The sequence below is a fragment of the Populus alba genome, chromosome 8 (assembly GCF_005239225.2).
Source record: "Populus alba chromosome 8, ASM523922v2, whole genome shotgun sequence".
NCBI classification, from domain to species: Eukaryota; Viridiplantae; Streptophyta; class Magnoliopsida; order Malpighiales; family Salicaceae; genus Populus; species Populus alba.
This window is the reverse complement of record NC_133291.1, coordinates 12,170,250-12,196,512: the sequence shown is the minus strand read 5'-3', so window position 1 is coordinate 12,196,512 and position 26,263 is coordinate 12,170,250. Positions and strand designations below refer to the sequence as shown.

Genomic DNA, 26,263 nt, shown 5'->3' with positions numbered 1-26,263 from the left:
AATATTTTTGTAACTAAGAGAGAATTTTAAGCATAATCTGTTAAAAAAAAACCAATAAATATTACTGTGACAAAATATAATTTCAACAGTATCTTACCACCCTTCCAAACCATTTAAAACACCATCGAACAAGTATCAGATGATGATAATTTTAAAGGGTGTAACTTAATTAATCATGATTTAGATTTATGTCGTAGATATCATTAGTTAGAGTCTCACAAACATCAAGTCACTGGAGGCTTACATAATTGTTAATTTTAGGTTCCGTGAAATTAATTTAGGTACATGTAAGTTGGCTCGGATATCCAAGTTAAAAAAAACCCTCAGGATCATTGGAAGCTTACATAGTTATTAATTTTAAAGGCTGTGGAATTAGTCGAGGTCATGCAAGTAGGCTCAGACACCCACTAAAAAAAAAAAAAAAGTATAAGATGATCACTATGGATTCTTTAGCTTCGAATCACTACTGCCATGAAAACATTTAGAAATACCTGTTTGTTTTCGTATGCTTTTTGTGTACTTGGGAAAACAAAGAATCAGCCTAAACAGAATTATACTATATAGCTACAGGAAATAGTAATTATAATATATATTAAATGTGACGCAAATTCAAGAACATTGAAGTCCAAACCCTAGGAACACGATTACTCAGACCTTTCCTTTTCACAACCTTTGGCTTCTGGTAAACAATGCTTTCAAACACTTTGTTGTTATATAAAATATTGGAGAATTGATCCAACTTATATTGTGGTATTTGACTCAGAGTAGACTCGTGATTCCGACTTCAGCTCGTGATTCTTCCGCAAGAAAATTTGACCGTCTTACTCTTACAGGACCAGATCGCTAGACTGGATTATTAGAGTGATTAGGCAAGCAATTATAAAAGGGATTAAGCATGTCATCCTCTAGATGATCTCAACACCGGCCATTTGCTAGGTTGAGCTGTCTGCCAACAACCCTAGCTAGCTAGTCGTGAGTTTTTCTTTTTGAAAATAGCCATTAATTATAGTAATTTGAAAGCGGAAAGGGTCATAGTTGATGATCAAGTATTCAATGACATGGACAATTCTCGTAATGCTGGTCTTCAAGTAATTTTCAATCACAGATTTAGTCCCTAAATTATTGGCAGTAGACCAACATTACCTTCTTTATAAATAATTAATATAATTAATAACCGGATAAACTCAACGGATTAGACCTTAAATTTATTCCTGAAAGATCACCAGTTTGAATTCCACAAATTTCAGGACTACTAGAGATTTACATGGTCGTTAACTTTAGGATCCATAAAATTAGTCAAAATACGCGCAAGTTGACCCAAACACCCATATATATATATATATATAAATTAGTCAAAATACGCGCAAGTTGACCCAAACACCCATATATATATATATATATATATATATATATTGAATCATTAGATTGGATCCTTAAATATTGTTACTCGTTTTGAAGATTTTTTTGTCATTTTTTTAAGTTATTCTTTATCCTCTAGGTGAAGGGATTTATACAATTAACATTATTTAACTTATAATTGTATTTAATAAATATTTATAATAAAAATTAAATTAAGAAATATCAGATTGTTTATAATCATATTTTTATTATAATATAATCTCTTTTTTTTGGTTGTATTGTTAAATTAAATATGTTTCAACTTTGGTCATCAAGGCATTCAAATAGGTTCATTCAGAAGAGAAAAATAATATACTTATATTACTTTCTAGTGCTATAGTCATATGAATACATATTTAATATTTACAATATTCGATAGTTTATGTTTTGATCATAATGTGACAAACCAGCTCGGATTTTATAATTAAATTTCCAATATATATATATATATATATATTAAAATTGAGCTATTAATTTATTTTTTATTTTTTTTGAAAAAAAGAGGAGGACTTTCTTCCAACAACATGATACCAAAAACATTGTGTTGGTTTCCAGCTACACTCATAAATAAATTAGTGAGATATTTGGGTGATTATTATTCTTAAGAGTTCTTATGAAACACACATGTGCTAACTAATAGCTATTAAATATTAAAATACAATCCGATTTCATATCCCTATTTTTTATTTTACTTTAGTTGAATTTTTTAATGTTTTAAAACTAGATAAATTATATAAAAAAATGTATGTGAATTATTCAATATTTTACAATCACATGATTTAATTTAATAAATATTCAAATTTATTCATTTATAAATAATTTAATAAAATATATCAAGGATTAAACAAGAAAAGCCGAAAACACTGGCGTTCTCTAATACCATAATTACAAGCCCAGTCGAGAGAGAGCAACCCAAATTAATGAAATTGAGAGCGAGTTGGGCTCAAGTCTAGTTGTTTCATGGACTTGACCTGACCCATTTAGGCCCATATCGAAAGCCATGTGATCCGACCCGCTATTGCTTTGGCGTAGGCGGTAGTGGTAGCAGGGAAAGCTGCCTCCCCATTGTAAGCTTCTTGAATAATATCATATAGGCCTGCTCCTCCTCCGTCTACTACTGACAGGTAATCTTCTTTCTGCTTTCTCTCATTCATCCAGGGTTTCCTTTTTACTTACTGTTCGAGAAAAAACTTTGACAGTTGAGATATAGTTTTACTTCAACATTTCGTGTAAGATGGACTGGCGTTTGGTGATTCTTGATTTTAGGGTTTTTGTTTACTTGATTCAGCTTAGTTCTCTTTGTTTATGAATGTTTATTATTTACGAAGTATATTTGTTAAGATTTGTCGTTTCGTGAATGTGTTCTCCATTTTTTGATGGTGTTACTGAAGGAATAAAAATTATTAATCATTGCACTGATAAGGTTTCTGATGTGAACAATGTTAAGGTTGCTGGTTGTTGATGATATGGAACTAGATTGTCTGATTTTTCTTAAGTTCCTTGTTCTGAAATAGTGCATTTAGAATGTTAGTTGTTAGCTACTGCCTATTTTGTTTGGTGTCAGACCAGACCGATTATTATTTGTGTCATAATCCATTTTTGGGTTAATTTTAAATTTTTTTCTTTATCTTCCAAAAAAAAATAAAAATGAAACAGTGTCGTTTTGAATGACACTGTACTCCTTCTTCCCTGCACATGCAGAGGCAGGGAAGAAGAAGATTTTAAATGTTTTTTTCCGCTCTCTCTGTCCATCCTACTTGCCCGCAAAACCCGGACACAAGCCATCCCCACCCTGCCACCATTAACCCCTGTCACCATGCCCTGTGCTTTTATGGTGACCCTCTCCCTCGACATCCTATTAATATAAGGGAAGATTACAGGACAAGGGGTGGCAAAATTTTGGAGAAGGAGAGAAGGGGTAGTGATGGAGAGTGAAGCAAGACGAGAGAAGAAAAAAGAAGAAGAAGAAGAAATCGAAAGAGAGCAGAACAGAGGAGGGAGGATTTCGAGTGTAGAGAAGAGAGAAATCGAAACAGAGGGGAACGAGAAAAAAGAGAGGAAGATTTGTTTGAGAGACAGAGGAGAGAAAGCCAAAACAAAAGTGGGGAACAGAAGAACAGAGACTGGTGGTCTCAGCACAGAGAAGAAGAAGGATCGTTCCTCGCCCCCCCGGGCACCACTGTCGTGTTTCCTTTCCACCGCCACAGCAGCACCGCCATCCCGCCAACATCAGCGCTGCCAACGCCAGCAGAACCAGAGAGGGAGAAGAGAAACCGGACAGAATAGAGGGAAGAAAAAAACATAGACCGCGGGCTCTGCACAGAGGAGGAGAAGAAAAGACAGTCGCGCCGCCGCCGGCCTAGTTTTTTTTTTTTTAAAAGAAAAATTCAAAAATATTTTTTTGGAATTTTACATTTTTCCCGTGTATTTTTTTATGTCATTTTGATTAATAACAAGTAATATTTTTATGTTGCTAAAAATACAAAATCCAATATTAAAATACTCGGTTTTCGTCAAAACTTCCAAAATACAAAAAACTTTGAAAAAAAGAAAAAAAAATCTTTTTATGCATACAACCAAGTGTCTCAAAGCTAAAAAATCATAGTGTTTTTTATACATCAAAAAACAATGTTTTAGCATGCATTTTGGCTTTAATAACTAGTTTATTAAAGTTAAGAGAACATTGACCAAAATTTCTAAAACAAAAAAAAAATTATTTTGTTTGTCTTTTAGTATCCGGGGTACGATATTACATGTAATACGTATTTCGGATATTAAATTTATTTATTTTTTCCCAAAGTTAAAACGATTAGGTTCTACCCTATTAAAATAAGAACCTCTTTATTGAGGAGGGCTTTTCTTGAATCTTAGATAAATAGGACCAACAATTAGAAAACATGACCAAACCTTAGATTTTGATCAAACAAATAAAATTATGCAGCTTACCATAGGTAGGGCGTATTTGGGGTGCTAATATCTTTCTTTTACGCAACCAGTTTCCGTACCCGATCTCTAAGACCAGTTAAGGTTCCTAGTGACCATAATACTAGGTGGTGACTCCCATTTCATTTTTTCCACTAATAAGAGATAAGAATTCTCTGTCTCCCTATATTTTCCAGAAACACACAATTGAGTGTAGAGGATGATCGCTGCGACGCCGCACATGAGTGACAATTTGTTCTTTGTGTTGTTTTAAATTTGATTCCAGGAAGAAAAGAGCAAGAAAAAGCAATTTCTTTTCGGTGAATCAGATCCTGATATTGATCTTAAGTCTCCTCTTCATCAGCATTCTTTGTTGTTTGACAAGTTGATTAAACTCATCCCTGCTAAGTTCTATCTACCCACTGACGAAAAGAAGCCATGGTTTCATGGCCTTAGTAAGGGTGCAAAAGCTTCAGCAAAGAAGGAGGCAAGGGAAAATAATAAGAAAGCAAGGAGAGAACGTCTTGATCCTGAGAAGTCTTCTACAACAACCCTTGATTTGTTGATGCAAAACTTGGAGAAGGAAAAATCAAACAGCGAGAGTGATGGTGAAGAAGTGGAGATTAATCCAATGGTGTCTGGTTTAGAAAATGATGACCAATCAGTCACGTATGAAGAACTCCGGCAACGACTTCATCGTAAAATTGAAGAGCTTCGAGGAGGTAGAGATTGTGGTAGCTCAGAGAGATCAAAGAAGAGGAGGGAGATGAAAGTGGTTCTGCAAAAGAAACGCAAGAGGGAATCTGGGTCTGAAGAAAAGAGGCCTGGCATGAGTGCTTCACTGGAAAGGGTGGAGAAGGATGCAGAAGAAGCTACAAAGGAGCTCAAGATCAGTCATGTTAAAATGGGAAATGAAGAGGAACACGGGAAGAAGAAGAGGAAGGTTTCAATGTTAAAGGAGCTTGAAAAAGCAAAAGAATTGGAAGAAGCAAAGAAAGACCCATATAAAGGGGGCCTAGTCTCAAAGAAGCATTCATGGAAAGCAGCAACAAGTAGAGCTGCAGGAATTAAAGTTCATGATGATCCAAAGCTTCTGAAACAGAGCTTAAAGAAGGATAGCAAGAAGCATCAAAAGAATACTGAGAAGTGGAAGGAAAGGGTTGAAACCCAGCTGAAAATGAAAGCTGAGAAACAGCAAAAAAGATCAAGGAATATAGCTGACAGAATTGAACAGAAGAAGATGCGGCGGATTGAGAAGAGAGAGAGAAAGCTCACGGGCCAGGGTTTGAAGGTCGCAAGGAAGGTTATATCAATGAAGGTTTAACTTGAGGTGCCTCAACTCAAAAGTTTCTAATATTGTGCTACTCTCCTGCTCTTTTTCTGCCTCATTTTTTCCTTTTTTCTCTCAATACTTTTTGTAGCATTGTTTCAAGCATGATTTCGTATCAAAATGAGCATTATTTTTTAAGGAATTTCTGTTCACAGAGTGCCCCCTGATCTCTGTCCCATTTTTCATGTGCTTCTATGGTTCCTCCATTGAATATTGTTGGTATTGCTAGTATTTAGTCATAGCTTATATAACAAACACAGAAGGTTTGCCCCTGGAACAGAATGGAATGCGCAGAACAGAATGTAAAAAGAGGGTCAATTTAGCTAACCCAAATTATTTTGAGACTGAAGCTTAAATAAGTTGGCCAGTTTTCAGACTGAATGTTTAATTGCCACACTGGAAATCTGCCTTGCTGATACCTGATGACTGTTCTAGTTATAGAAGCTGCGTATGTTCTTGTGTGTTCAATAGCTATGCACTTAGACTGTAATGCTGATGAGGAGAGGTAATTAAAATCAAAACTTAGGAGAGATTAGGGGAGAGGTAGACCAAAACCATTACAACAGTTAACAATGTTGGTTCAAAGTGGATTTAGTGGGGGTGGCTAATCTACAGAACCACCTGCAGTTGGTTTGTGATGGAGAGGCATTCATGGAGTTCTTTTCTTCTGATCAAGAGTCCCTGCCGTGGAAATGAAAATAACCAGAGACTATGCTACACACACCCGTTTAGTTAATTCAAATTAAGCCATAGTGCCGGCTGCCGGAACAGCACTGCCCTTATGTATAGGTTCACCAGTGCCAGCCCCCACACCGTAGCCAGTGTCACGATATCCCGGGCCATTCTTGCTGCTAAACATCCCGGCGTGAAGCATACTACCCTCAGTCTCCAACCTCTGTTAGCCTCCTACGTTTATCTCCTTGCATGCAAACCTTTAAGCAAGAAAATGAAGAAAAAAAAAATCAGTTGATTAATTTATTGGTCTCTACAAAGTAGATTTGTGTTAGGATGTCAAGTTAATTTACCCAAAAGCTAGGGCAGTTTTGCCCCAAGCAATCAGCTGATCCTGCAGCAGCTAGACTATCAAGTTAATTTACCCTCTTCCATCGTATCTGACATTGCGGTTAAATCTAAACACTGTTTATCTAAAAATTTAATTTTTAATGTTTTAAAATTTTTTAATATGTTAATATTAATAATAAATTTTAAAAAATAAAAAATAAAAAATAAAATATTTTGAAACTCAATTTCTACAGTACTCTCATTCAGTCATAAAATCTTTTTTCCAATAACCTCCCGAACAGAAGATGACCCAAGAAATTGATAAAATAATAAATAAGAGCTTGTTATTTATAATAAGTAGTTCGATTAAGTGACATATTAAATGGATTAAATTTATTTTATATTTAAAAAAAAAAGTCTGTATAAAAGTAAAAAAAGGAGAAATCTCAAGTACAAAACTCATATTTTATATATAAAAAATATCATGATAAAAATTGAAAAAAATAAAATAAAATGAGTTATATTTTTCATTAATTTGATCATAGTAATAAATTTATTAAACTTTTATATGTTAGCGTGTTTTGATAGTGATGTTGTGATTGCTTTTTAAAGTGTTTTTTACTCGGAAATGTATCAAAATAATATTTTTTTATTTTTTAAAAATTATTTTTGATATAAGTATATCAAAATAATCTAAAAATATCAAAAAAAAATATTAATTTAAATAAAAAATTATTTTTTTTATTTTTAAAAACTCTTTTAGAATGAAAAAAACAAATAGAAATAATTCATCAAAACCAGTTTAATAAACTTATTTAATACAATAAATTTAACTGGGTTAATTATGTATAGGAGACATGGATGGGATTAATTGATAAGAAATTATAATGATAATAATAATAAAAAAATATAACCACTTGATTATTGCTGGATATTGAAATAATTAAATGGTAAAGAATCAATTAAGAGGATATGATATTTCTAATTTTAATTTTATCACTATATTCTCTAACTTAAATATAAATATACAATTGATTGAAAATCTCAAATTAACAGATTTTTTTACAAGTATGCAGATTTTAATAGTAAGTATTTTTTTTTAATTATAAATTAGTCAAATCCAGTATAAGGTGACTTAGATATGCATAATTAAAAAATACAACTTGCAGGTGTGTAAAAATAAAAGGAATTTTGGCAAGATTACAAGAGTGCCAATTTCTAAATAAAAAATATTGTTTTCGGTGCCAAAACCCCAACATGCACAGAACCTGGAGAGTTTGTGGGAGCCAAGACCTCCATTTGCACCTCCCTTGTCTCCACACTCCACTCATGCTAGTACGAATTACTTTTTTTTTTTTTAATATAACTCGATAGATGGTCTACTTTAGTGCCTAGATATCGAGTTTATTTTTTTTTATATAAAAAAAATAAATATTTATTTTTATATTAAAATATTAAAACGATTTAAAATAATAAAAAAATAATTTAAAGTAAAAATAAAATTTCAAAAATATTTAAAATATTTGATTTTTTTAGTTCAAATTAATTATTTGAATATAAAATGTTTTAAAAAAACAATAACAATTATAATAAATTGCCATCTTTTTTAAATAATAAAAAAATAATTAATCATGATACTTTTATAAATTTCAACCTTTAAGAGTTTTTTAAATCAATTATAATAGAATTGTTATAATATTTTCGAATCTTTTTACAGACTAAATTTGTTTATAAAAAAATGGTGACAAAATGTTGCTGTGCTCAAATGTCGGGAGTATCATGATACTTTTCTCTCAACATGTCTCTTCTAAAATAAACAATGTAGCATAAATTTTAATTTATTTTAAAATAATTAATTAAAATATATATTTGTTTTAATAAGTTAATATTAATATTTTATTATAGATAAAATATTCTGAGAAGAAATTCGAAGTACAAAAGAGTGAATAATATTTTGAATTGTAGGAGATGGACATGGGTAATTTAAAAATAAACGGTTAAATATATTTTATTGGAAAATATAGATATAAATTATCTCAGTATAAGTAGTGGGAAACTTTTTATTCGAGATGTAACAAAAATAGTTTATTATATCAATGTATATACATGTTTGGTAGTATGACACATGATATTTTTAATTAAAAATGTATTAAAATAATATATATTTTTTTATTTTTTTAATTAATCTTGATATAATCATATTAAAATTAAAATAGCTCATGTGAAAAATATTAATTTAATATTTTTATATGAAAAATAATTTAAAAAGCATGTTCTAATAAAAAATATATTCCTCACCTATTATATTTTAATTTTATACCATCAATTTTATTTATGGTTTTTCTTGTTTATCAAAAATACATAACTTGTGAAAAAAAGTTGGTCCATTAAAAAATAAAATAAAAAAAAGTATATTTAGTTGATAAATCTTTCAAGAGCATTTTAGTACGGGTTGTTTAGAAATATAATAGAAATTTTTTTTTAAGATATTTTTTTATATGTAATTATATTAAAATAATATTATTTTATTTTTTAAAATTTAATTTTAATACTAATACATTTATAAAAACATAATTTAAAACTGTTTTTTTTTTTTAAATTACCGCAATTCCAAATTGAGCACTTGATAATTTGTCTATTAATTAATTTTTAACATGCATGTTTTAATTTATTTATATATATTTTGGTTAATTTTATAAATTTTAAAGTTAATAATTATATAAATTTTTACTAGGTTTAAGTTTATAAAATTAGAATCAGGAATCTTTACTAAGTAAATCTAGAACAGTTGACCAATATCTCGTAGTTTTTTCTTTTTCTTTAACCTTTTATAATGACACGTTGGACACCGTACCTGTCTTATAATCAGATCTCCACCATACACGTGTGCACGGAACTCAAGCGAAATAAGAGAGAGCAAACGTACGGCAAAACGTTGAGTTGTAACCCAAGCGCATCGAAGACAATTTTTGTCTGTACTGTCTAAACCAAGTCTAATTTTTTCGTTGCTCTTTTCCTCCTTGCCACTGCCATGGCAGCAACTCCGTCAACTTGAAGCGCTTCCTACTCCCTCACTTGAATCCATGAAAAAAACCTAACGAAACCCCACTTTCCATGCTTTTATACCCCCACTTTCTCTCTAAATATGGGTTCTTTGCTCCAAGACCTCAACCTTGTCCCCCCATCTCCATCCTCATCCTTAACCGCCGCCGCGGCCGCCGCATCCACCAGCTCCACCATCATAGCCACCGCTGGTTCCACGACGGAGGCAGCTACAGCTTTTTTAGTCCCAAAAGTCGAACCTAAACTTGAACCATTTGATGTTGAAACCCCAATTTACCAACCACAACAACCGCAAGACCCCACCAGCAGCTCCCAGGATCTCTTCTTTAGCAGTTCTACCCCAAATTGTTTCTCTAATTCCCAATTAACCCCTCCCCTCTCCCAGTCCACCTCCTCCGAGGACGACAATTCCAATAATCTCTATTCCGAATACAACCGAATCTCCGAGCTCTTTCGCACAGCTTTTGCCAAACGCCTGCAGGATCAATATGGCGACGTTTCAGTCGTTTCGGACCCCGATTCCCGCGCTATCGTCCCTGTTAAAGAAGGTGATAACAATGCCCTCTCATCTGTCGTGGTTTCCCAGCGGCCGAAGTACCAGAAGCGGTCTTCTGAGCTCGTACGTGTAACAGACCTCGGACTCGAGGACCAGAGGTATTTTCGTGACTTGGTCCGCCGGACACGAATGATCTATGACTCCCTTCGGATTTTATCTGTCTTGGAGGAGGAGAAGCGACGGGGAGAACGCCTAGGACGGCGCGCGCGCGGAGATCTCCGTGCTGCCGCTACAATGAGGGATTGTGGGCTTTGGCTCAATCGGGACAAGCGGATTGTGGGGTCTATTCCTGGTGTTCAAATTGGGGATGTTTTCTTTTTTAGAATGGAACTGTGTGTTGTTGGATTGCACGGACAACCTCAGGCTGGAATTGATTATCTTCCTGCTAGCCAGAGCTCGAATAGGGAGCCTATTGCTACTAGCATTATTGTTTCAGGTGGTTATGAGGACGATGAGGATTCTGGAGATGTGATTATTTACACCGGACATGGCGGGCAGGACAGCTTGAACAAGCAATGTGAGCACCAGAAGCTGGAAGGTGGGAATTTGGCGATGGAGAGGAGTATGCATTATGGGATTGAGGTAAGAGTGATTAGAGGGATTAAACATGCAGGCAGTGTTAGTAGTAAGGTTTATGTCTATGATGGGTTGTATAAGATTCTTGATTGCTGGTTTGATGTTGGGAAATCAGGGTTTGGTGTTTATAAGTATAAGCTACTGAGGATAGATGGCCAACCAGAAATGGGTAGTTCGATCTTGAAGTTTGCGGAGACTTTGAGGACTAAGCCATTGAGTGTGAGGCCTAGAGGGTATTTAAGTCTTGATATTTCAAATAAGAAGGAGAACATGCCGGTTTTTTTGTTCAATGATATTGATAATGATCATGATCCTATGTGTTATCAGTATCTTGAACGCACCGTGTTTCCAGTCTTTGTTATTACTAATGGAAGCAATGGAACTGGATGTGATTGTGTTTCAGGATGCAGTGATGGTTGTTTTTGTGAGAGGAAGAACGGAGGTGAGTTTGCATATGATGATAATGGGTTTTTGTTGAGGGGGAAGCCAGTGGTATTTGAATGTGGGGTTTCTTGCAAGTGTCCGCCAACCTGTCGAAATAGGGTGACTCAAAGGGGACTGAGAAACAGATTGGAAGTGTTTAGGTCAATGGAAACTGGCTGGGGAGTTAGGTCGTTGGATTTGATCCATGCTGGTGCTTTTATATGCGAGTATGCAGGGGTTGTCATCACTAGAGAGCAAGCCCAGATTTTCACCATGAACGGTGGTGGGTTGGTTTATCCAAATAGGTTTTCTGCTAAATGGGCAGAATGGGGGGATTTGTCTCAGATCTATCCAAATTACATCCGTCCATCATATCCTGAGATTCCACCATTGGATTTTGCAATGGATGTGTCAAAAATGAGGAATGTTGCTTGTTATATGAGCCATAGTTCAACTCCAAACGTGCTGGTGCAGTTTGTGTTGTATGATCACAATAATTTGATGTTCCCTCACATCATGCTTTTTGCAATGGAGAATATCCCACCTTTAAGGGAGCTAAGCCTTGATTATGGGGTGGCTGATGAGTGGACAGGGAAGCTTGCTATCTGCAACTGATTAAACTTAAAGAGGATGTGCAACTTTTTTGTGTGTTATATCACCGTGTTCCGAGGACATGATGTGCTAAGGTAAATTTAATTATCTACTGTTTGCAGCTCTAGATCTACCCTGAACACATATTAGTGCATCTGATTTTGTTGTGCATTGTTATAACAGGATATATTTTGTAGTTCTGGTAGTTTGCAGTATCAACTGTGTCAGCTGTTGGGTTAGTTTTTTTGTTCCTTTTGCAATTTGCTGATTCAAACGAGTTTGTGTTTATTGTGTGTCGTATTCCTTGCCTTATCACGCCATATTCTCGCGGATCTTTCGTTATGCATTTTTGTGTCTTTTCTTGCAGTTAGAACAACTCAAATCCTGTTCTTTTTTTCCCCTCTCTTTCATTTAAAAGTTGTGTCAGCAATGATTAAATTAGTATCTCACTATTGCTATAAATAATCATACTGGCTTTTCTTTTATTAGGGTAAGCCTTCTTTGACGTTCATTCTAGGACGTCTTCATCTCATCAACTTTTGGTTTATTGGAACCGAACATTGTTTCTTTTGGCCCTTAATGTGTTTTTTTCCTGCAAAGCCAAGCTTACATACCACGTTTTCTATGTTTGGAGTAGTCTGCAGCATGGTCTCTGGATTCCAATTTTTGTCAGTTGGGTATCTAAGTTCTAGATTTCATGTTCACTTTGGCACTTCAATGCATGTACATTAGAACCAATTCAACAGTGTCTTGCTACTTCAAAGATTATGCATGATGCTTTTCTCATACATCTTAATAGTTTGATTTTGATTTGTCTAGTGTTTCTCAATTGTTTCTGAGGCCTGGTCTTAACCCTCCTTATTTTTTTGATACTGTTTCTTTGTGATTAATCTGTTTTCTTCTAAAACAGATACTATCAAGAAAACCTTAATGCCTTTTTAAACCTGTAGCTCTACTACTATATGCTTATGCCATATTCGCAATCGAGATTCTAGATAATGTTGGCTGAAATTCCACTCTTTCTTGTCAATAAGAAGAGTCTCAATTTCATTGAAATGCAATGATACTTCCTCTGAGCCATCTTGTCAACAAGCTTCCTTGATCTTATGACAGGTTTAGTTAAACAAAACCTTATTAAAGCTTATCATCCCATATGTACTAATGGCTACATATGGGAATTTGCCATTTGTATGACTGATAACAATTGGACAAAACTTGATTGCTGTCAATGAAAAGTTGGACCATTGGAGGGCTGTGTAAATAATGAAAATTGAATGTTTGCAGCCTATTCAAAATTGACCAATCATTCAGTTTCTCTATAGCTTATTATTTTTTAAGGCATCCCCTTTCCCTTTTAAGCATCTCTGCTCGCAATCCATTAAAGTTTAAGTATACATGTACATCTCAGGGCCCATTTCTTATTTTGGCTTTCCACGTGTCCCTTAAAATAGTTATTAGCAAATGATAGTTATTGCTGCAGTATAGAATTTAGTATAATAGGACTTCTAAGCAACTTTCTATTCCATTTCTGTACAGCATCAAGATTTTATGTTTACAATAGCTTGTAACCTAACCAATGTGCAGAATCATGACTAAATAATGTGGAAAGAAGAAAATGATGGAGAAACACCGGAGAAGAAAATTCTGAAAGGATAGAATTAAATAAGATAACCATTCAGCTATGCATCTAGAGCAAGAAAAGGCAAAAAACGTCCAACTAAATTGTTGCAAGGCTGAAAATGAAATCTTTTCGAAGAACTTGTGCTCTAACTCCATTAAATGAACACCCAAATACCTTTACAAGGAATTATGATGTATTAGTGCTGTTGTAGGTCATCAGTGACTGGTTTATTTATAAAATTATTACTAAAAAATAATAAAACTTATTAATGTGATTAGTGATGTCACTGATCTAAATTTTCGTGACAAGTGCTTTGCTGTCCTACTAATTATCTTCCTAACTTCCATCAACTCATATGTCAAGAAATACTTTTAATCTCTTAAATTGATAGCGGGAGCTATCAATTTTTGGGTTTGGGGGGACTTGTCAAGCATTGATTTCTATACATAAATACCTATATGCATGCTACCTGGAGTGGCTGATGGAAATTCATTTCTTGAAGACATGTTGAGATATTTCTCCCAAGCTCTTAAATTTAATATTATTTTTGTCTAGAAAGTTTCAAATGGAAGAATATGGATTGGTGATTTTAGGTCACATTTCATTTAAGCGCAGCAACACCTAAACTTTCATGAGCGTTCATGTGAGCAGTTTAAATACTGGCTGGCAACCAGCTCTACAGACTTAACACTGTATTTTGCAATTTTAAGGGTTCATGTCAAAAAATTTCTAATGGAGAAATTATCTTGTCAGCTAAAAAAGATGAGCACTTGAGTTTTCAGAATAGTGCTGTTTTGTGAAAATAATCTTGCAAGCATAATGAAGAAATTATATGTTGGCTTTGTTTTCGTCCTATATATATATATATATATATTTTTTTTTTTGGGGGGTGGGTGGGGTTGATTTATGATTATTCCTTTTCAAGGAATCTTTTGTAACTTTATGCTGTTTGGTGCTTGACTAGTCTGATAACATTGAGCTTGATTTTTCTATTTTTCCTTTTGGGGGTGAATATGGAACCTTAAGCTGCACAATGGGGTGGTTGTCCTGGTTATTGAAACACCTCAACCTCTATCCCAATGTGATGTAGTTTTCAGGTAATCTGGGATTTCAACCATTGGATGCAAATAGGGCTGAAAAAGGTTTGGCTTTGAAGTTATTAGTGGCTTGGTTTATATAATAGCCGTGATGTCATGTTTCTGCAAAAGAATTAAATTGTATAACATGCCCGGAAATGTGAGTGTTAATTTCTTATCAAATGCTAACTTTGTGCGATGCAGTTTAATTCTTTTGCAGCCTCCTCCTTTTCTTCTTCTTTCTCATATCTCCCAATATGTATCATAAAAAAAAGAAATATATGCTCATTTTCATTACCTTCCTGCAGGTGGGAGTCTGAAAATGGATCCTCCACGGTTTTGACCTATGTCTTCAATTTTCTGGTTGTCATCTTTTTTTTTCCTTGAGAGTTGATGTTACAGAGTACTGGATTACAAGTAACATCCACCAATCACCTGTGCTGACATGGCCTTTCTGTGTTTTCCCCTTGATTTCATATTATTATGGCGTCGCAGGTGGTAAAAAGGTGAAACAAGATGTTGGAACTGACAATTTTCTCAGCTAAAATGTGGATGACAATTTTCTCAGCTAAAATGTGGATGCTGCCATTACTGGCATTTTGACTCTGGTTGACTGGATCTCTAGGATGAAGTCTTGTACAATAATTCCTCGAGGCAAGTTGCATAGGATTTTGTAAGCTTGTTGCTTGTATGATGACTGAATGAACTTATTGTACCTTGTATATACAAAGTTCTAACTGTACAAGCTTGTAAAGAAAATCTTGTTGCATCAAAGATAGCCAACTAATTTATTCTTAGTACCTTAGATTGTATTTCTTAGTGAAATTAGGAGTTGGATTTAAGTGCTGATTGGTGGCCAAGCACTAGATATTTCGTATGTGCATATATTTGGAGCAATGGGGTAGGTTCGTATGTGCATATAAATGAATGTTGAAAACATGTTGTGCATTGGTTTATGTTTCTTGTGCCAGAGTTGTCATGAAAGTAAACCAATACATATTACATGGTGGCAAAAAGCTGCCAAGGAATAGATACAACATCACTGTCAACTGAAAGGTCTGTTGAAACTTTTTCGCATCCAGAATCACCTTCCACAGCATCAACTCATCTGTTATTACGTAAATGAGAAAGCTGAGATGCATCCCATCTCGCAGACAGAAACAGTAATTATAAAAAACACTGGTGAGAAAACTTATTGAAATTCACGTAATTCTAATATTAAGTGCTTCCAGTTTTAAGTTGTTCTTTGGAAAGGTTAAATCCTCTCGCAGGACTCGATGATCTTCAGCTCTACACACTATCACTAAAACAATGTTGTTCGTTGATAGCTGTTATCATTGGTGAGCAACTAACTTCGCCATCACAGAAGTGCTCGAGATTCGTGTAACATTCAGTTTTCTATATGTACATGTATGCAATTTTAAAGAGAGTTCATAGTAGTATGATTGATGCTTCACAAATCCCCTTGAACACGCATGTCTTGAAGGGAGTCAAGCTTGGGAGTTCCCAATTCCATTTTTTCCCACAGCCCGCTGTCTGGCTCGTTCCATCTTCCGTTTACGCCATTCCTCTAAAGCTGAGTTAATATTCAATGTCATCAGGATCAACATGATAATTTACCCAACAACATTTACCTCAAGAATAAACGTACATGTGTCAAAACATAAAAGTTCTGACTTCTGAGGCACTGTATAATAAATTTTTAACCCAGGGACATCAGGTGTCCCAGACCTAAAATTTCAGAAATCATGTTATCTGAATATGTTTTGGAGAGAAGCATTTAAGTCATCAACTGACCAAACCATAACCAATGATACTGGGATGGTAGATTTTTTATTTTTTGTATATTTTGGTGCAGCGAAGTGACCATTGCCATCTCACAGATATAAAGCTTTTTTGTATGGACTACTAAAAGCGGCTGCACAAAACATAAAGCTAAAAAAAGAAGCAGCAATTACCTTTAAAACTGGAAACATCATTAACTGAACGGATATCCTGCAATCTTTTAGAAAGATCAACTGCAGCAGTCTGCTTCATATCTTTGTGTTGGACTGTTTCAGGTTCTGCATAGGCTTCTTGTTCAATTTCTTTAATCTGCAAACACTGAAAGAATCAACTTCTATAGAGAACATATTCCAAACCATGAGTTCTCACTATTTCCCTCCTCATGCTTGTTTGATACACGATGACAACTGACAAGAGAGAGAGAGAGAGAGAGAGAGAGAGAGAGAATCCAATCTTGATGGGGAAAAAATGCATGCCAAATTTCCAAAATGGAAGTAAGAAAACATAAGTACAGGTAAAGCTTCATTTCCAAAATGTTCTTCAAGTGGTTCTGTGGGATTTTAATCGCTCATATAACAAGCATATTAAAATTTAAGAGTGAACACCATACTCTTTTTATAAGCTTCCATGGTTGCAAGGCAAGGCGCATCTCTTCAGACTCCTTGATGTAGCTGAGCTCAACTGCATTTTGAGTTTTTGGACATTAGAAAGTCAAATAGAGTTTTCCGTTGCTCCATCAATGATGTAGAAAAAGTACAAGAATATATAGAATTCAGTGGCAATCAAGAAATACAACCATCAAGCTCAGAATTCATTCAAAACATTAACTTCCAAGACAATACAGACAGCGAGCTTAATACCCATCTCTTTATGCATGTTTTAAGAACTGTGACTTGAAACAAGTACATCTTTAAGTTGTGTGGATATAATTTAATGCTAACTAAATTCCTTAAATATAGCAAAGCACTGACATTCACCAGAATAACACTGAAGAGTTTGTTTCCAATCTTAAAACAATATCATATAACTAAAAAAAATGTTGAAAGCATGCTGCGATAATCTTGTTTATATTGTGATTCAGACTTGGTCATTTACAAAGTACTTTACAGTTGCTTCAAGCAAACAAAAAAAGAAAAGAAAAGAAAAATTTTAACTTCAGATTCACTAGTAGAAACTAGAAAAAGGCAAGAATGGTAGCACGTTAAAGATCTAGGCTTTGTTTGTTTGCAGGAAAATAGTTTCCTTGAAAAGTGAATTCTGAAAAAATAAATTATTTTTCGATGTTTGGTAGTGTCATGGAAAGTAAGATGGAAAACACTTTCCAGTGTTTGGTTATGTTATGAAAAATAAGCTGAAAAATAGCTTATTGATGTTTTTTTTTTCAAGTTTATTAAAATAATAAGGATCAAATCTTACGAATTAAAGAGTTGAATGAGAATGGAATTAACAAAAATCTAATTTCATAAATTATCTCAAATAAAATAAATAATAATCAAAATAATAAATATCAAATCTAATAGATAAAAAAATTAAAAGATGATGAAATTAAAATAATAATAATTACAATTTCATAAATTATTTTAAATAAAATAAGTAACAATCAAAAGAATGAGGACCAAATTTGATAGATAAAAAATTTTAATATAAAAGATGATAAGAGAAAAGTAAATAACAATCATAAAAATAAGAACCAAAGTTAATATAAAAATCAAATTAAATCAAATTTTAAGGGATGAATTTGAAAAGAAAAAAAAAAGATTTAAACAAAATATATAGCAATCAAAAGTTTGAGGATCAAATTTGACATAATCAACAAATAATATGATATTTTTAATTTTTTTACAACTTCTGGAAAGTGTTTTCCATCCAAAATAAAAGGAAAACACTTTCCTGGAAATAAAGCTAAATTTTCCTTTGACAGGAAAGTATTTCCATTGACCAACTTTTCTAATTCCAAACAAATACAGGAAAGTTAAGAAAGTGGTTTTCCGGAAACCACTTTACAGGAAACAAACGCACCCGAAGAAGACCAGAAAGAATGGTAGAATGTAGTGGAAAATTTTGGGTTGTACATTCCTAAGGGTAGCAATCATGATTTTCTGAAACATTCTGCACTCATACCATTATTTAATCAAAAGAAAAGGCCATTAGTGCAAGCAATATTCAAAGAATATTTTGTTGATTAGTTCAAGGTGCTAGGCAATACTGAAAGAGGATATAGTGGCAAAAATATTGAAAACATTCAAATCTCTGGGTGTGTGGGGAGGAAAACTTTAAGTCCAAAATGAAATTATTGATATACAATAATTCTGATCCTTCAAGATAAAAAGAGGAAAAAGAAATATCAAAGATACCTCGAGCGAGTTGGTTGATTGAAAGCAACAGCTTCATTTCAAGATGTGCAACGTAAAGTCTGCTTCAACTTTTATTATATTCATGCCCTATTGGTGTAAAACCTTCTACTTGCCTAGGAAACTACATGCAGGTTCATCTTAAAATATTCAAACTAGCTGTAACATTCACAAAGCATCATGAAATAGAGAGTAACATGGTGTAGTTTTGTAATGGTTTACTTCTTCTGTTTATTTTATTTTTACATATAAACAACAAATTTTCCGCAAGAAGAGTGTTACAGGGCATCCTGAGGCTCAGTTTTCCAAAGAAATATGAAGCATATGAGCTACTTGGTTGGTGAAAAATGGTGAAATTTCAGATAATAGCAGTCTATGTAACTCTGCAACAAAGTTGCAAGTCTTCATTATCACACTTCCCCCCTCAGAATGGAGAAAAGTTGACAATTAACATCCAACATAGGAAAATTCAATTTGATACAGAAAGATGCCATAATAGAGTCTGTTTGATCAATATGTCATTATCACCTAATAATGCTCTTAGAAATTATCCTTAGAGTCAATTCTCAACCAAAATGAGCAATGAACTGCATGTTACACCCTTTTATCTCAACTAAAATGACCATTGAACTGTTTATAACACCATCTTATCTAATACAGATTCTAAAAATTGTCATTTATTATAACATTCCTTAGACAGATAAAGCTAAAAGGGATCTATCCAAAAAGGGGAAGCAAAATAACCCGAGGCAATAAATCCTATTCCTACCATGGCACACAATTTTGAAAAGTGCTGGAACCTTAGGGTGCATTCAAACAGGAAGGATTCATCCAACATCCAAACTTCATCATATCAATTTTGAAGGAAAAGATTGGTTCTGGCAAAACCATCAGCTAAACTCATGCATATGCCCGGGACTGGCAGGTTTGTCTGAAGTCTTGCTTGAACTACTGGATGTCAAAAGCATATGCAAAGCTTAAATTGCAAGATGCAAATTGATGTATTACAAAAGAATCTCGGAAAATAGAAAATTCATGGATAGATCTAAACACTATCTCAGAATTTTTTTAGAAAAAACATCAAAGGATGAGTCCTGTCCCAGTGAAACAAGAGGGGATAAGGCATTCATATACTTGAAAGATTCCTCATTCAATTCGAAAGTCCTTGGCCATAAAATCCAAGACCCCACCCATGATCTTAACAACCAACAAATAAGCCTATCCTCAACATTCTAGCCATGCAATGGCACCAAACGGGTTGCATCGTAGCCACTTGTATACAACATAGCACAAAAGGGCCAACATTTTTTTCATCTGTAATTCAACCAAAATCCCTAAACAATTTTCCTTTGTACATTCACAAAATCCACGAGTTCCACATTTAAAACCCGAAATCCAACCCTTGAAGAAATTGTGTTACTGAATTCATCAATGAAATGAAGCATAAAAACACAGAGAGCACACGACTAAATGATTCTGTTTATTTGACTGCAGATAAAAAAAAAACCCAACAATATAGAGCAGAATGGTAAGAATCCGCCAAGCTAGTAACTTTCTACTCAATTGAAACATATACCGATTATTTAAATAAACCAAAACACGACAAAGCAACTACTATCGCAACAGTATCTTCAATTTTTTTTAGAGAGGGAGGGAAGGGGAGGGGGAGGGGGAGAGAGAGTTGCATGCCTGAATTGAAGCTGTCAGGTGCGAGATTGTTGTTGCGGGTAGAGGGAGAAGAAAGAAAACCCTTGAGCAAGAAAAGGACTGTGATTATATTCAACACCGTCATGACTATTGTTGCGTTCTTGAAGGACAGTCTGAGTCTCCATGAATGCTGTGTCTCCATCTTCGATCGATGATGTTTTTTCTTTTCACAAGGAAAGTAGCAGGGCTCCTTCTCTTCCCTTTTCTTCTTCTTCTTCTTCTTCTTCTTCTTCTTCGGACAGGACATTTGTGGCTCCTCCTTGTGGGACCCACTTTGGACTCAAAATGGTAAAATAACTATCCCACCAGTTGACAGAATGTGACAGGTATTTTTACTTCGTCCACCTGTTATATTGGATAGGCTTTCAATGAGGCCCTCCACTACTTCTTTTTAAAGAAAATTATTAAACCTTACTATTATTTTTTAAAATATTTTTTATTTTAAAATATATTAAAATAATAATTTTTATTATTTTTAAAAAATTATTTTTAATATTAACATATTCAAATATAACTTGAAAATATTAATTTTAAATAAAAAATAAATTATTTTAAAAAAAATTCTGACACATAAAAACAAACAAATTTTTAAATTAGCATAAATGAATTAACATTATATCATTTTAATTCTTTTAAAATAATCTAAAATAATATTATTTTTAAAAAAATACTACTTTTCAAAGTTCAAATCTAATTTTGATAAGGTGAATCATGTAGCGGATTAAACCAGATAAATTATGGATTGATTTTAAAAAAAACTTAACTCGAATTAAAAATTTATTTTCAGATGGACTCACTAGGTAATCAGTTTAATAACCATGTTACTAATAGCAGTTAGTACCAAACTAGCCTTTAATTCTGTGAAGATTGAGTGTGGGTGCCAGTCTCTTCCCTTTCTTTGCCTTAGAGGGCGGGGGCCTTAATTGGGATTTAATAGCCGAATTCTTATATTTTTTACAAATTATAAATTACTAGGATGGAATCGAATCGTGTAATTTGAAATGTTTAGAAATGAATTGAGATTTATTATTTGACTATATTACCCTTTCATTTAATGTGTGCGGATCAGCTAGAGCACATATTTTATGAAGGGAACGCACCCCTCTCTCCATCCCCAACGATGGATCTTCTCCAAAACTACGACGAATTGGACGAACATGGCCAAAACCCTAATTCCTCTCCAGATTCATCATCCCCTCCGCGCCTCCTCCCTTCCAAATCCGCCGCTCCCAAAGTGGACGACACCATGCTAGCCCTAACAGTAGCCAATCAGACCCTCTCTAAACCTATTGACCCCGTTCAGCACGTCGTCGCCTTCAACCCTACGTACGACCAGCTATGGGCTCCGGTTCTAGGCCCCGCCCATCCCTACGCCAAGGACGGAATTGCCCAGGGCATGCGCAACCACAAGCTCGGCTTCGTCGAGAACGCTGCCATCGACTCCTTCGTCTTCGACGAGCAGTACAACACTTTCCACAAGTATGGCTACGCGGCGGACCCGTCCGCCTCCTCAGGTAATAATTATGTTGGTGATTTGGATACTTTAGAGAAAACTAATGGAATTTCTGTTTATAACATTCCGCAACATGAACAAAAGAAGCGGAAAATTGAGAAGAAAAGGGAAGTAACCGAGGAAGAGGGTAATGGTGATGATGTAATGGATCAGGAGGAGGTCGATAATCCGGCCACGGATGCGTGGTTGATGAAGAATAGGAAGAGCCCTTGGGCCGGTAAAAAGGAGGGATTACAAACTGAGTTGTCTGAAGAGCAGCAAAAATATGCGGAGGAGCACGCGAGAAAGAAGGCAGAGAAAGCTGGCGGTGAGAAAGGTGAGGTTGTGGCTGATAAGACTACTTTCCATGGTAAAGAAGAGAGGGATTATCAAGGGAGGTCGTGGCTTGCGCCACCTAAAGATGCTAAAGCAAGTAATGATCATTGCTATATACCTAAGAGGTTGGTGCATACATGGAGTGGGCATACTAAAGGAGTCTCTGCTATAAGGTTTTTCCCTAAATATGGGCACTTGATACTTTCTGCGGGTATGGATACAAAGGTGAAGATATGGGATGTGTTTAATTCGGGCAAGTGTATGAGAACTTACATGGGTCATTCTAAGGCTGTTAGGGATATTTCATTTTGTAATGATGGCACTAAGTTTTTGACTGCTAGTTATGATAAGAATATTAAGTACTGGGATACAGAGACTGGCCAGGTTATATCTACGTTTTCAACTGGGAAGATTCCGTATGTTGTTAAGCTCAATCCTGATGATGATAAGCAGAATATATTGTTGGCGGGCATGAGTGATAAGAAGATTGTGCAGTGGGATATGAACTCAGGGCAGATTACTCAGGAGTATGACCAGCATTTGGGGGCAGTGAATACCATCACTTTTGTGGATAATAATAGGAGATTTGTTACTTCAAGTGATGATAAATCACTCCGTGTATGGGAATTTGGGATCCCTGTTGTTATAAAGTACATCAGTGAGCCTCACATGCATTCTATGCCGGCGATCTCTCTTCATCCCAATTCGAATTGGCTTGCTGCGCAGAGTTTGGATAACCAGATCCTTATCTATAGTACCAGGGAAAGATTTCAGTTGAATAAGAAGAAGAGGTTCGCTGGGCACATTGTAGCTGGTTATGCTTGTCAAGTCAATTTCTCACCAGATGGACGATTTGTTATGTCAGGAGATGGTGAGGGTAAATGCTGGTTTTGGGACTGGAAGAGTTGTAAGGTTTTCAGGACCCTCAAATGTCACGAGGGAGTATGCATTGGGTGTGAGTGGCATCCACTAGAGCAAAGTAAAGTGGCAACTTGTGGCTGGGATGGCTTGATTAAATACTGGTAAGTAACATGTCTCGCACAAGTTTTACACTAAATAATTTTCATGTTTAATGATTATAGGCTAGTTTTTTGAGTCAATGTGCCTTGATGTCTTGTGTTGTTTTCAACCTGCACTGTGAATTCCACAGTCATGAGCTCCAACAGCAAGCATCCCTTTCCTTCAATGGCTCTTTGGATTTTCGTATTCTTATTTCTGTTTTTCATTCTGCATTATATAATTTAAATCATCCTTTCTGTGCTTGAGGCTAGATTCAAAGTTTTCAAATTGAGGTTTACTGGAGGTAGAATTATTATGTGCATATAGAAAGATTGCCTGGATGTTCTCCTTATACCATTTATATTATTCGCCACTGCATTTTCCTTCTAAAAAATAAACTAGTTTAATGTTGTGAAGATACTCCATGTTTGGTGGATGCTTTAGCCATTTTCCAATTATGACAATGCTCTGTTAGACTAAATTGGGCATGAATCTGAAGTATCACAACTTAATTTCTATTAGATTTGTTGCAGACATTTTCAATCATTTTAGCAGTGCTTAGATTTGACTGGCCATTATCATGGAAGCTAGTGTTCATCTCTTGCTTCTGGCTGCAGGGACTAGTTGTTTTCAGATCTGACTAGGCACTTATATCAGTTGATCAACCCACTTCAGACACCTTGCCAGAGAGAGACTGCACATATCCTGCTGAATAGATGAGTGGAAGAACAAAGTAGTTTCATCTATGCTGAAATTTACTTGCGGCAATTGGTGAGAATTGATTCAGTGCCTTTGGGGCAAGCTCATCTCAACCCTTGCAAGTTAATCATTTTGTTTCTGATGTAAAACCATAAGTGTAATTTTCTTGAAAGCTCCTGAGATTTTTGGCAGTTTTACTTCTTTGTTGTATTCTACTACCCTTTCTTATTGCTTTGAGTATGACAGTTGATAAACTGGTTTGATCCTATCTAGTTCAGGCATAAAGTGCATGCATATTGAGCACAAATGCGATATGATTAGTGTATCAGTTCACTGTTTATTGATTGTATTTTTATCCTACCTGGTCTTGGCCGACATGAAGTTCAACCTTGACTAGGGTAGCCTTAATCTCGGAGTCAACTGCAAAATTCTGTGCTAGTCCTTGCAAAGAACCGAGTTTTTTTCTTTTGTCAATGGGACAAAGGATTAGCACAGTTGGTTATATACATTAGTGATGGTAAATGCTCTCGATAAGTTTTGATATGTTTCTCAATTCTACTCTTGATATAAACTTTTACATGCAATAACATGGGACTGATTTATCTTGTAATTGATACTAGGAAAATGAGAGTTTTATCTCTTGACATCCAAAATCCAAGGGCAATTAACTTTGACATAAAGTGATTTCAATAGATTGAGATTTGCTGCTACTCTAAACTTCAGAAGCTCTTGACAGCAGTGAATGGTCCACGGTGGCAATCATACCTGAGCTATATCGTTGAGTTTAAAACTAGGCAATGCATCAAGGTCGTATTCTAAACATCAATTTTCTCTCTGTATATTTGGCATAGCTCTGAGCCTCTTCCATCAATTTTTAGAGCCATTTATGTTTTGCGGGACTATTGTTGCTTCTATGATGGATGATCCTGTAAACCTCCATAAATCTGTCGTATTCTTTGTTCATGTATAATATCGTTTAGTATGGAAAATCTTGATGCTGCAGGTTATCTTTCTAGCACCAGATGTCCACGAGCATGGAAACACTCCCTTCTGGCGTTGCACTCGAGGGGCAATATCTGTCCAACCCGAGGAAACCTTACAGATAACATCTGTGATAGCATCTCACTGGTTGAACAGATCAGACTTCAGGAAAATAGAATGATATTAAGCCTCGCTTAGGAGCCTCTAGTTTGCGCTGGCACCATACATATTCACTTATGTGTTGGAAATTTGAGGGACAGGTGAGCTTGCCAAGAAGTTTGAATAGGGGATTGATACGGTGGCGGCACCGGCAAATGCCAACGTTTATCGTTAAAATATTGACTGAATTGTGTTGTGCCGATGCCTGCATGTGAGACTTTCCCCAGTTCATGTGCAAGCAATTATCTGCCTTTATTTTGGGTCTCCAATGAAAAGAATGAAGATAGCATGGTTAAAACTAATAGGTTTGAAGTATAGTTTTAAATCTCTACCAAGATAAACTCCGGGGCAATACCTGTATCATGGATCAGGAACTTTATGGTTAGTTAACTTAATTTTTTTATTTTTTTAAAAAAAATTAAAACAACATTGTTTTAATAAAATAAAATAAAAAAAAATCAACATGTTTTTTACCAGGATCTACTTTAGAATTTTAGATTAATCAAATTGCTAATTGATTCAAGTTTTTTACTTGTTTAATTTTTTTTCTTTATTTTTTTTTCCGGCTGAACTTAGACCGGCCGATCTATGCCGATCCGGTTCAGGTTTTAAAACTAAAGTTAAAAAGTTAAAAAAAAAAATTTCCCTTTCCTGTAGAGGCCATCTGACTCGTAGATTTAATAGCCTTGCTCAAATTGTAATGCAAGAATTAGAATGGACAAACCATCTAGAAAATAGCCTAATGATAAAAGTTTGAGATTAAGAAGTTTGCTCCCTTTGTGGTCTCAAGTTTGAGCCCTATAATTGCTCATATGATAGTTACTAGAGGCTTACATGGTTGTTAACTTTAGGGTCCATGAGATTAATAGAAATACATACAAGTTGATTGAACACCTCCGTTAATTGAAAAAAAAATAGAAACAAGAACGAGAATGGACAACAACGTTTACAAAATATTTACTATGATCTTTCTCTTGTTATTTAAGTTTCATTGTTCCAGTCAGAAGGTGCAATTTCTCTCGCATCACCTTGAGCATGAACTGGACAACTTAATTGCGTAAACAGATACGAGAAGAACTTACTAGAATGGGGGACAAACGGAGGAGACCAATGAGGAAAAGTTGTCTCAGGAATGAAACATGCTCTCAGATGGCAGTTTGTGCGCGGTGCCAATGCTTGTTAGCCATGAATGTGAA

At 34.9% G+C, this 26,263-nt stretch overlaps 3 protein-coding genes and 1 pseudogene across 8 annotated transcripts; 3 read left to right on the top strand and 1 right to left on the bottom strand.

Annotated features, from left to right (window-relative positions):
* The first annotated feature begins 4,600 nt into the window (after positions 1-4,600).
* On the top strand, positions 4,601-5,823 carry LOC118054065 (uncharacterized; annotated as a pseudogene).
* Positions 5,824-9,581: 3,758 nt separating this feature from the next.
* Positions 9,582-15,363, top strand: LOC118057858 (histone-lysine N-methyltransferase family member SUVH9). 5 transcript variants are annotated; one of them, XM_035070598.2, is made up of 4 exons: positions 9,582-11,956; positions 12,045-12,096; positions 14,867-14,921; positions 15,054-15,363. In XM_035070598.2, the coding sequence occupies exon 1, from the start codon at positions 9,798-9,800 to the stop codon at positions 11,883-11,885; it is 2,088 nt and encodes a 695-aa protein (XP_034926489.1). In that variant the 5' UTR covers positions 9,582-9,797; the 3' UTR covers positions 11,886-11,956; positions 12,045-12,096; positions 14,867-14,921; positions 15,054-15,363. The 5 variants fall into 5 exon arrangements, with proteins under 5 accessions (XP_034926489.1, XP_034926482.1, XP_034926474.1 ...); XM_035070591.2 differs by lacking the exon at positions 12,045-12,096; XM_035070583.2 differs by having other exon boundaries at positions 14,867-15,363.
* A 199-nt stretch (positions 15,364-15,562) lies between these two features.
* Positions 15,563-20,666, bottom strand: LOC118058012 (uncharacterized). The gene is made up of 4 exons (XM_035070746.2): positions 20,384-20,666; positions 16,954-17,024; positions 16,517-16,652; positions 15,563-16,134 (listed from the first exon to the last, which is right to left on the bottom strand). Exons 1-4 carry the CDS (start codon positions 20,646-20,648, stop codon positions 16,049-16,051), a joined length of 558 nt encoding a protein of 185 aa, XP_034926637.1. The 5' UTR covers positions 20,649-20,666; the 3' UTR covers positions 15,563-16,048.
* Positions 20,667-21,453: 787 nt separating this feature from the next.
* On the top strand, positions 21,454-24,195 carry LOC118057806 (uncharacterized). Of its 2 annotated transcripts, XM_073411012.1 has the most exons (2): positions 21,455-23,251; positions 23,846-24,195. In XM_073411012.1, the coding sequence occupies exons 1-2, from the start codon at positions 21,456-21,458 to the stop codon at positions 23,850-23,852; spliced, it is 1,803 nt and encodes a 600-aa protein (XP_073267113.1). In that variant the 5' UTR covers position 21,455; the 3' UTR covers positions 23,853-24,195. The 2 variants fall into 2 exon arrangements, with proteins under 2 accessions (XP_034926414.2, XP_073267113.1); XM_035070523.2 differs by lacking the exon at positions 23,846-24,195 and having other exon boundaries at positions 21,454-23,255.
* Positions 24,196-26,263: the final 2,068 nt, after the last annotated feature.

Excerpts from the sequence above, each read along its gene's own strand:
- LOC118057858 (XM_035070606.2), top strand. The coding sequence starts at position 9,798 with ATGGGTTCTTTGCTCCAAGACCTCAACCTTGTCCCCCCATCTCCATCC.
- LOC118058012 (XM_035070746.2), bottom strand. The coding sequence starts at position 20,648 with ATGTCCTGTCCGAAGAAGAAGAAGAAGAAGAAGAAGAAGAAGAAAAGG. Across the intron at positions 16,653-16,953 it reads CATGGAAGCTTATAAAAAGA|ATTAAAGAAATTGAACAAGA; the intron begins GTATGGTGTTCA and ends CAGTGTTTGCAG. Across the intron at positions 16,135-16,516 it reads TGATGTTTCCAGTTTTAAAG|CTTTAGAGGAATGGCGTAAA; the intron begins GTAATTGCTGCT and ends ATATTAACTCAG.
- LOC118057806 (XM_073411012.1), top strand. The coding sequence starts at position 21,456 with ATGTGTGCGGATCAGCTAGAGCACATATTTTATGAAGGGAACGCACCC.